Source organism: Peromyscus californicus, unplaced genomic scaffold, assembly GCF_007827085.1.
Source record: "Peromyscus californicus insignis strain IS unplaced genomic scaffold, ASM782708v3 Scaffold_4__1_contigs__length_199733344, whole genome shotgun sequence".
NCBI lineage: Eukaryota > Metazoa > Chordata > Mammalia > Rodentia > Cricetidae > Peromyscus > Peromyscus californicus.
Genome location: NW_026294562.1, coordinates 155146315 through 155157207, shown reverse-complemented (window position 1 = coordinate 155157207; position 10893 = coordinate 155146315). Strand labels below are relative to the sequence as shown.

The window sequence follows — 10893 nt, the reverse complement described above, 5'->3', positions numbered from 1 at the left end:
CCATGAGCTCCCACAAGCTATGGTTAGCTGTCTCTGTGGGTTCCCCCCTCATGACCTTGACTCCCCTGCCTCATACAATCCCTCCTCCCTTTCTTCAGCAGGACTCCAGGAGCTCAGCCCAGTACTTGGCTGTGGACCTCTTCATCTGCTTCCATCAATTACTGGATAAAAGCTCTCTGATGAAAATTAGGGTAGTTAGTCATTTTATTATATAAAAATCCTTAGTGGATTGTTGAATGTATTTCCAAGCAATTCTGATAATATTTGTAAAAATTTACTAGAGATTATTTTTAAAGATTTATTTGTCTATTATTTAATATGTACATATGTATGTCTCTATGAGTTTATGTACATCATACACATGCAGGAGCCTGCTGAGACAGGAGAGTGTTGATACCCTGAAACTGAGTTATGGTCAGTTGTGAGATCCCTAACATGGATGCTGGGAACCAAACTCAGGTCCTCTAAAAGGGCAGCAAATGCTCTTAACTGTTGGGCCATCGTTGAAACCTGAGATTATTATTTTATCTTGTGAAAGAGTGAAAATGATTGGTATTCAGAAAGTTGCTATGGCTGATCATAAAACCATTTCTTCCCAACAATCACCAGGGATAATTTAAATCCAGACACTGAGGGTGGCCTGCTTTGTGTCGTGTGCTTATTTATTGGTCTCTGCAATGTAAACACCACGAGGCCGGACCTTTCAGTACAGGGACTGTGTTAGCCCAGTGTACCAGTTCTGCAAGTCCCACCAGGACAAACGTGGTGAGGAGTGGCTGCTGACCACCCTCCAGGTGGTGTGACAAACACCACATACATGCAGGGACAGTACAGACCCAACTTCTGCTGTCACTCTGAAGTTACAATGTGGGAGTCCTTGGAATCATTATGTAAACAAAACATCATCTGTCATAAGGCTACAGTTGGGTTTGACTTTTTGTTTTGTTACTACTTTCTGAATCTTTAACCTCAAACAAAGAAGGTAGATTGGTCAGATTCCTAACTTGCTGGCCAGGCCACAGGAGCCGTAACTGACCTCTTTTATTCGCTAATGGCATGTGTGCACATAAGACATCTGTAAAGTCAGATAGAATCTTGATGCCCCCTCTTCGCCTCCCACATGCTACATACCCTGGGGAGTTTGAAAGTCTGTTTCAAACTCATACCAAGGAAGAAGAGCAGGATGACAGGAGAGTGAACATCAGAAAGAAGAGACTAAATGAGCTTTTCTGCTGGGATGAACCGAGCCCAGCAAAAGGAGGAGGAACGAGAAACTAGTTTCAGGCAGAGAATCAGTCCGTCTCCTCCATCCATCTTCAGTTTGTAATGATGTCACCTTGTCTAGGCTGCCTGTGGTGTCCAGAACCCTCTCCCTAGAATATTTCTGCTTAAGAAGAGCAAGAGAGCTTATTTTCTGGATGGCAGCAGGCTGTGTTCCTACAAGGACAGGCTGGTGTGATGCCAGCCCTCATCTCCTACCCCTGCTGACCGAGATTTCCAACTCACACTGATGAGAGGGCTAAGAGTGATCCTCTGGGAAATACAGCCCTGAGAGCTGGGTTCATCTTTCAGTGCCTGACCTAGCTTTCCCTCACCCCACCACCACCACCTCTGCTGGCTGCTCTTCTCTGTGAGAAATGGTACTTCCTTCCTCCCTTCTATGGGTTTCCTAGTTCCTTACTCCCCAAAGCCTTAGCCCTGACCTTATGCTCCTTCCTAGGACTGAGTTAAGGAAGGAGTAGGGCCCCTCTAGTATCTTGTCCTTGTGAGACAGTTCAGTTAATATTTTTGTCACATCACAAAGAACGTAGAGACAGAGGTGCCTCCCTAAGAGCTGAGAGCGGAGTATGCTAGTGAAAATGCTACAAGTGCCTTGGAAACACACAATGTCTGGTGGGGCTGGCTGGTCAGTTTTGCAATTTTAGTTTAGACATGAAAAAGAGACTTATGGCCAGCTGGGCGGTGGTGGCACAGGCCTTTAATCCCAGCACTCGGGAAGCTGAGGCAGGTGAATCTGTGAGTTCTAGGCCAGCTTGGTTGACAGAGTAAGTTCCAAGAGAGCCAAGGCTACACAGTGAACCCCTGTCTCAAAAACTAGAGAGGGGGAGAGACAGACTGACAGACTGACTGACTGACTGACTGACTGAAGGTAAAGTGTCAGTTCCAGGTTAAAAAAATAAAACCCAACCTGAGGCAATGCCTGGGAAAACAAGTGTTGGCTACAGGAATTATTCTCCTATCCTTAGGAGCCCTGATCCTCTACTGAGATGGCCACTCCTTGACTCTCAGCATCCTCAGTTCCATCAGTATTAAAAAGTATGTACTCTGACCCAGAAGACTGAAAAGACAAAGGTGTATAGTGTGTTCACATTGCACAATTACAGGAAATGACCTGTGGATGGAGCAAGACTTCTGTTGCAGCCTTTTAGAAGAAATGACCTGCTGGGAGTTTCCCCAAGCACCATGCCAGTCTCTCTCTGCCCCTGACCCCAGCAGGGAGGCTCAGCATAAATACCAGCCTCCTCTCACTGACAGCCACAGCCACCCATCTCTGCCCATCAGACATCAGGTGAGGGACAAACCTATGCACAGATACTTAGTGTGTGCTGGGTTTCAGCAAGTGTGCTTTCCTCCCAAGGGAATTCCTCACTTCACTTCCATTCACCTGGTGTGGGATTTGTGCCGGCTGAGGGGGCACAATGCTTCTTGCTGAATCAGAGGCTCCTGGAGGGAGTGGTGATCTCTGCTCCTGCAGCTGCATCGGAGCTGCCTGCTGCCTTCATAAACAGTTCAGCAGGCAGGATGGGGTCAGAACTGAGACCTTGTGGCTCTGAGCGGGGTCCTGCTGTGAGGTCTCCAGGGGCCACTGCTAGGACACTACTGAACATCAGTAAGACAGAACAACCAGGGCGTCTGTGGATGAGACACCCGAGAGGGAGGCGCCAGACTGTGGGCGTCTCCTTCAGCCTGTCCTTTCATTTCAGCAGGATGAAGCTTCTCACTGGACTCATTTTCTGCTCCTTGGTCCTGGGAGTCAGCAGTCAAAGCTGGTTTTCATTCCTTAGCGAGGCTTACCATGGTAAGGCTGTGGGGGCAGAGAGGCACAGCCTCTAGGGGTCTCCTGAGTGTTGGGAGAATTCCTGCAGATTCTGGAGTGTTAGCACCTAGCTTTGATCTGCCTTTTGTGATTGCTAGCTCCTGTCTCTGGTACCCTCTGTTTGAAGTCTTATCTGAGAGTTTCCTAAGGGGTTTAAAGCCTATGCAAACTTGGTTTAGGACCAACCCAAAACACTGTGGTATTCCTTTACTGAGAATTTGCATTTGGCATTGTCCCTTTAGGGGGCTTAGATAAGAGGTTTTGGTAAATGGAATTGACTTACTAAGGTGTAAATTGTATAACAATAAAAGGGCCCTTTGCTAAGCTACAGTGGTTCAGTCCAGAGAGATGAATCCACCTTGCAGTTGGAAAAGGCTAAGATTCATCTTTGAGGTGCCTCTGTGTCTTCATTCCATGGACCCTCATTAACACCACCTGTTATACAACACCCGAGCATTCAGAAGAGCTGGACTCACTGTCCTGCTTGTCAGGATGGACCAGGGACTCTGGCAAGACTTCCTAAAATGCACTGCATATAGCAGGGGCAGAGCAGAAATCACAACCTAGCTGTGCTTGAGGACAATCCTGTCTGTCAGTCTGCCGGACACTTTCTAAATTCATTTGTGACCAATATAAGGTACCAATGGCATCACCTAGAGAGTTGTAATACCACCCAGGTCTGGACCAGTCATCCCCCTGCACCTAGAGACTCAAGATTGGCCTTGGGTGTAGCCTGGCATGGTGACTCTCAGTGTCTCCTCAGAGGATCAGAACCTGCAGCTACAGCTGAGATCATTGCTTCAAAGCTCCCTCAAGACAGCACAGAACCTGTGCAGTCTAGTCCAAGGGCAGAGATGACAGTGTCACTGTGGTGCACATGCTCTCTGTCAGGACAGAATTCTTAGGGATAAGAGTCAATGCTTCCTGTGTGCAGCCCCTCTCTGCCTTCTGTGTACTAAGTCACCTCAGGATGGGACTTCCTAGCTGAGGGTAGCTGCCTCCAGAAACACTGGCCCTTGCTTGGAGGTGGTGTGCTCGCAGGGCATTTTCAATGGCTGTAGAGACACTAGGTTGCACTAGTAAGGAAATGTGCTTTGAGGTCTGGTGGCAGAAGCTGACGACTCTGTAGCAAACACTTCCACGATACTGAAGCTGACACACCCTGCTATGTGTAATGACACTGTGCTGCCTCATTGGTTGCTTCCCACCCAGGTGAGGGGCAGCTCACAGCAGCACTGTGGAAGAAAGGCGAACACAGGGCAGCTGGGCCCCCCAATGGCCCTCCTGAGTTACTAGGAGACGACAGTGAGGATCAGGAGATGATCTTCCATTCACGCTCTCAGCTGCTCTGACCACAGGCTCAAGCCACGAGCTCTTTTCATCCCTTTCTTCCTCTCTAAGGCATGGGCAGAGCTTTTAGGTTCATGATCTTGCTGTCTTTCCCATCTAGGGGCTGGGGATATGTGGCGAGCCTACTCTGACATGAAGGAGGCCAACTGGAAAAACTCAGACAAATATTTCCATGCTAGAGGGAACTATGATGCAGCCCAAAGGGGACCAGGAGGAGCCTGGGCTGCTGAAGTCATCAGGTAAACATAGATTGATTGGAAGACTGGACCTGGGTAGCAAGGCTTGACACTTCTGGGGGAAGTAGTAGAAGAATTGCTCTGGAGAGGGTCATGCTAATCTCAGATCCCTCCTACTCTGGCTTATCCAGGTACTGGCTCCATCTACACCCAGTGTAGACCCTGGGTTTGGGCAGTCAGCACACAGCCATGCTATGTGAGCCTGCTCCCAAATGTAGACAGGGAATGACTCTCATCATCACCAGTGTTTCTGGTGTTCAGCTAGTGTGGGGTGACCAGTCTGGGCTGACCTCCTGCCTGGCCCTTCCTGGGTTCCTCCTAAAGCCATCCCATGCAAAGGGGGAAAACTCAGACCGTGGACTGTGGCCATGCATCTTGGTGATGGATCTCTCCCATCTCTGCTTCTCCTAGTGATGCAAGAGAGGGCTTTCAGAGTCTCATAGGCCGTGGACACGAGGACTCTATGGCTGACCAGGAAGCAAACAGATGGGGCCGCAGTGGCAAGGACCCCAATCACTACAGACCTAAAGGACTGCCTGACAAATACTGAGCATCCTCTTTATTGCTCCAGGAGGCTGTGATGTGGGCCCTGAGGACAGGGTCTGGGGTTCTTCTTTCTCATGAACACTGGAGTTGCTTGGGAACACACAATAGTTATCTCACATGAATATGGACCAAGAGTTTCAAAACTGTTATTCTTGGAGTAGTAACTACTTGCTTGAAAAGAGGGTAATAAACACTAACATGGAAGTGGAGCTGAGCCTGAGTATCTGTCATTGAAGGACATTTCTGGGTTCACACAGGGCAGACACCACTCTCACAGAATCTGGCATGATCCCTTCTCTGGGCTCCTGTGCTATGGGTATGTTGTTATTTTCAGGCCTTCCCATGTCCAGGCCCTTACTCCCTGTCAACCATGTCCAGTCACCTGTTCTCATACCACAGCCTTGTGCTCCCTGTCTCTGGGGACCAGGTACACAACCATAGGAGGACTTGCCCTGCAGCTATCACCTGATCTTGCTCACTCCTCAGCAGCACCTAGACAAATCCAGTATCGCACAACTTCTCCATCCTAAGAAATATTCCCAAGTAGTTTCCTCTCGTCTTAGGTCACTATTTCTGTGAGAAAATACTATGGCCAAAGCAACTTAGAGAAGGAACAGTTTGTTTGGCTTACACTTCCACATCACTGAAGGAAGTCAGGGCAGGAACTCAAACAGAGCCAGAACCTTGTGTCAGGAGCTGATGCAGAGGTCATGGAGAGGTGCTGCTTACTGGTTTGCACCTCATGGCTTGTTCAGCTGGCTTCCTCATAGAACCCAGGACCACCATCCCAGGGATGGCACCACCCACAATGGCTGGGCCCTCCCCCATCAATCACTAAGAAAATGCCTACAGCCAGATCTTATAGACACATTTTTAATTGAGGCTCCCTCTTCTCCAATGACCCTCTTGTGTCCAGTTGACACAAACCCAGCCAGCACACCTCTGCTTGGCTTACATTGAGTCCAGAGAAATATCACAGGGAAAACTGTGTCTGGAGATACAGACACAGCATCAACACCAAGATGCAGCCCGTTTGTGTGGCCTTTGACATCCTTGTTCTGGGGAAAAGCCACTGTCCTTCTAAGCATATTCTGGCTGTACAACCTACACACTCCTCAGGAGTCTGGGCACTTTCCTTCTTAGATAGGAATTCTGAATGCTTTTCTCGTATTGCACCTCTAAGAAATAGATGACCTGGCCTTTCCAAACTAGTGAACAGACTTCTCTGTCCACATGTTCTACTTGTCACATGCTGAGAGGTGGTGGTTGTTGAGACAGGGTCTCACAGTGTTACTCAAGCTAGTCTTGAACACAAGAGATCCTCCTGCCTCAGGCTCCCAAGTTCTGGGATTACAGGCATGTGCCAGCACACCAGACTGTTTAAAAATGTTTTATATGAGTATGGTGTGTGGGAGTGTACTGTGCTGGCTGGTCTGATGTCAATTTGACACAAGCTAGAGTCATCAGAGAGAAGGAAATCTCAATGGAGAAAATGTCTCCAAAAGGTCCTGCTGGAGGCTGTGTAACTTGGTCTTCATATGAGACTCCTAACAGTGAGAGCAGGGGCTGTCTCTGACTGTGTTGCCTGCTTTGGAATCCAGCCATAACAGAAGAGGAGGTGCCTAATCTCGCTGCAACTTGATATATCATGGCTTACTGATATCTAGGGATGCCTGCCTGCATCTGATGAGAAACAGTGGGGGAGTGGATGCGGGGCGGGGGCGTGTAGGAACTGGGAAGAGGGGAGAGAGGGGAAACTTTGATTTGATTGTAAAAACAAATTTATATATACACAGACAAAAAAAAACCCACACAAATTAAAAATATCTAGCTGTAGGGTATTTTCTTAATTAGTGGTTTATAGGAGAGGGCCCAGCCCATGCAGATGATGCCATCCATCAGCTGGTGGTGCTGGGTTCTATAAGGAAGCAGGTTGAGCAAGCCATGATGAGCAAGCCGGTAAGCAGCACCCCTCCATGGCCTCTGCATCATCTCCTGCATCCAGGTCCCTGTCTTGTTTGAGTTCCTGTCCTGACTTCCTTCAATGATGGACTATGATTATAAGTGTAAGTCAAATAAACCCTTTTCTCCCCAACTTGCTTTTGGTCATGATGTTTCATCACAGCAATGGTGACCCTATGACATGTGTATGTTCATGCTTGCAAGTGTGTGGAGGTACAGAAGACTCTTGGTTGATGTTGGCTGTTGTCCTACTTTGTTTCTCTGTTGCTGTGATTAATACTTTAACCAGTTGTGGGGGAAAGGGTTTACCAGGCTTATAGGTTACAGTCTGTCACCAAAGGAAACCGAGGCAAGAACCTAGAGGCCGTCACTGAAACAGAGACCACAGTGGAGCACTGTTTCCTGGCTCTAGTTTGTGTACAGTTGACAACAACTAACCGGCATGGGTATCTTCCTCAGTCGCTTGCACTTCTGTTTACTGAGGCAGTTCTCTCTGAAGCTGCAGCTTGCCTTCTCCTGCTGGCTCTCTGTCCTTGCTCCCTGGGCACTGGGGTTAGAGGCAGCTACCACACCTGCCCAGCTTTTATGTGGGCCCTGGGAATGCAAACTCTAGTCCTCATGCTTCTCAGACAAGTGCTACCCACTGAACCACCCTCTCCCACACGGTGCAGACTTGAATGTCTCTCATATTTATAAAGCCTTGGAAGGCTTGCTTTATTCAGCCTCACAGCTCGTCCTTTCTCTGATCTTTTGTTCTCTTTTCTTGCATTTCATGAAAATCTAGAACCCGACTTGGGGCCTCTCTGCTGTAGGAATCTGACCACGGACTTGCCTCCTCAGTACTACACTCTCCGGGAGTCAAGTCCACGGCCACACTACCCTCAAGGCCAGTGCTTTGAGCATGGTCACAGAGCCACCCTGCCACCACTGTCTCCCCAATCTCATTTATTCTGCCCCCAACTCCTTTTGTCCTAACTCTGAGACAGCGCTTATCCCCTCTCCCTCACCTCTGTTGGAACCTCCTCACAGGAACTGGAGATGTTCTGTTGGGAACTACTCTACTCTATGTTCACATTTCCTTTATTCTTTCAGTGTTTGGTTTTTCTCTAACAGGGTCTCACTATGCAGTCCTGACTGTCCTGGAACTCACTATGTAAACCAGGCTGTCCTCAAATTTACAGAGATCTGCCGCTTCTGCCTCTCAAGTGCTGAGACTAAAGGCTTGTGCCACTATGCCCAGCTCATTTATTCTTTTCAGTTGTCTTTCCTCTGAAAATATAACTTCACTCATCTCCTCCCCTGAAGAGTACTCAATTCCACTTTGAGCCCCCGTGCCCTCCTGTGATTTGTCTTCTCTGCCAGAAGAGGGCGCTGCCAAGGCAAGCCCGAAATAAGACCCCTGCTTCTGTACACTTGGCTTCTTTCCAGCTGGTGTTTCTGGGACCCCCGGTACCCCTCACCCCAGAGAGTTTTAGACTAACAAAATCCAAGTCTGCTTCCCACAGGTTCAGTGGCAGCCCAGCTAGATTGCCAAGGGATTCAGAAGTACGTATCTTACCTTTCTTTCCATGGCTGGTTCTCCCTGCCCCTCCCTGGCAGTGCCCTGTTGGGGGCAACTTCCCAGGAAGGCTGTTAAAACCCCAGCTAACTGCCTGGTCAGTTAGAAAAAAACAGCTACTCTCCTGGATTCGTCCTTTCCAAATAAATCTCTTTCTCAAAATCTTCATTCACTGATGCACAGAAGAACCTTGCTGGGACATCCCATAGTGGATTGAGCAAGGGGGAGCTGAACAGAAGATCTTTGCTGAGACATCCCTCAGTGGACAGAGCAGACTTTTCTCCTGAGCCTGAGGGGATTGTTACATTTCTGCAATTTCTTAGGCCAGAGAAGCAGAGCTCTGCTGGGAAGCCCCCTTAAGTGGGTGCTGAGCAAAGCTCAGCTGTAGCAGCTCTCCAGGAGAGGAGCAGGATTGCTATATCCTGCGAGGAGACCATCCCCATCACACCAGGTACAGTCTGACTTTCCCCAACAGTCAGGATACCCTTCTCTGCTGAAGCAGTTCCAGCTGTCACAGCTGTGCTAAACAGGACACCTTCAGGGCAGAGCTGTTGTTCTGAGCAACTCGAGGTGTCCAGGATACCTCGCCCTCCAGGGCTGAACTGTCTTCTTGTAGTTCAGCCATCAGAGCTATCCTAAGCATCTCAAGGTGTTGCCTGACTCCCAGGTAGTCAGGACACCTTTCCCAGAGTTGCAAAACTCATGTTTTGGTGCCAAAATCCGGGACCAAACCCAGACTTGTTGCAACCAATTTACTTAATTGTTGGTGCTGAAACCCAGGACCAAACCCACAGAGTTGCAAACAATTTACTTACACACAGTGCTTTTCCTGCTACCTGCAGATCAAGATGTAGAACTCTCAGCTCCTTCTCCAGCACCATGTCTGCCTGTGCACTGCCATGCTCTCCACCATGATGATAATAAACTGAACCTCTGAAACTGTAAGTTAGCACCAATTAAATGTTTTCCTTTATAATAGTTGTCAAGTTATTGGTGTCTGTTCACAGCAGTAGAAACTCTAATTAAGACAGTGCTGTCATCCCTCTTCTCGGCTCCCAGGCCTTATACCCTTTAGCTACCACCTCATTTTGTCTTTGGGAAGAGGAACCCCTGGAGTCCTGGCAATTGATACACTGGTCTCTCCACCCTTATTCCTGACTCAAAGTACAACCCTTGCACTGTGAGGTCTAAGGGACCTTTTTCCTATGGTTCAAACTCAGTCTCTAAAACCATAGAACTGAAACACTATTCCATGAGTACCCTCTGGCATTGCAGGAGAAGGGAAGCTGACTCTGCCTGGAGCTGTTTCCACTGCACACCTCACAGGCGGCTTCCTCTAGCTCACATCTTTCACTGAGGTAAGGCTAAATTGCTGTGACAACAATAACTCCAAATACTGAAGCTTATGGAACCTACAGATGCACCTCACACTTAGCAGTTTAGGGCCCATATCTCAGCCACCACGGGCTTCAGCTCTGCACTACACATTCCTTCCAAGCTGTTTTACCACACTGCAGTCTTGCACCTCAAATTATGATCTGAAGGCCAGAAACATCAGTCACCTTCAATCTTGTCAGAAGTACAAAACCTCAGGATCCCCACCAGTTCTGTTGTGACATTTAGGATCACCTCATTTGTGAGTACCATGAAAACCAGAAATGCGGGTGCCCTACTACAGAAACCATTTAGAATTTCAAGATTGAGGAAACAGAGCACTAAGTCAAGAGCAGGAGCTCTCCCAAGCAGCAGATTCTGTTACTGTGAGTGCACATGGGGCTTCCTGGGGGTATAAAGGCCAATTGAGTCCCAAGGCATTCCCAAAGCATATCCACAAGGTCACACATACCCATGAAATAGTACAGTTTACTATGAAATGTTACTCAATGGGAGGGTTGAAAATACTATGACATAGCTGGGCAGTGGTGGCGCACGCCTTTAATCCCAGCACTTGGGAGGCAGAGGCAGGCAGATCTCAGTGACCCATTTACCTGTTCTACATGGAGTGTCAGTTCTTACTCCTGGGCAGGTGGCTCTACACTCAGTTCCTAGGTGCCAGATCCCATGGTAAAGCTCTCTATCGTTTAATCCACACAATCAAAACTTAAAAGAGACAAAGTACCTCACCAAGATCATTAGTGGGGAGA

General features: G+C 48.3%; 1 protein-coding gene across 1 annotated transcript; it reads left to right on the top strand.

Annotated features, from left to right (window-relative positions):
* Positions 1-2360: 2360 nt before the first annotated feature.
* Positions 2361-10803, top strand: LOC128095162 (serum amyloid A-5 protein-like). The gene is made up of 3 exons (XM_052713928.1): positions 2361-3079; positions 4548-4686; positions 5095-10803. Exons 1-3 carry the CDS (start codon positions 2803-2805, stop codon positions 5231-5233), a joined length of 555 nt encoding a protein of 184 aa, XP_052569888.1. The 5' UTR covers positions 2361-2802; the 3' UTR covers positions 5234-10803.
* The last annotated feature ends 90 nt before the right edge of the window (positions 10804-10893 follow it).

What these genes read in the sequence shown, in the direction of transcription:
- LOC128095162 (XM_052713928.1), top strand. Translation starts at nt 2,803, where the DNA reads ATGGGGTCAGAACTGAGACCTTGTGGCTCTGAGCGGGGTCCTGCTGTG. An exon ending in CCTTAGCGAGGCTTACCATG is followed by an intron (nt 3,080 to 4,547) that starts GTAAGGCTGTGG and finishes TTTCCCATCTAG; the next exon opens with GGGCTGGGGATATGTGGCGA. An exon ending in TGGGCTGCTGAAGTCATCAG is followed by an intron (nt 4,687 to 5,094) that starts GTAAACATAGAT and finishes TGCTTCTCCTAG; the next exon opens with TGATGCAAGAGAGGGCTTTC.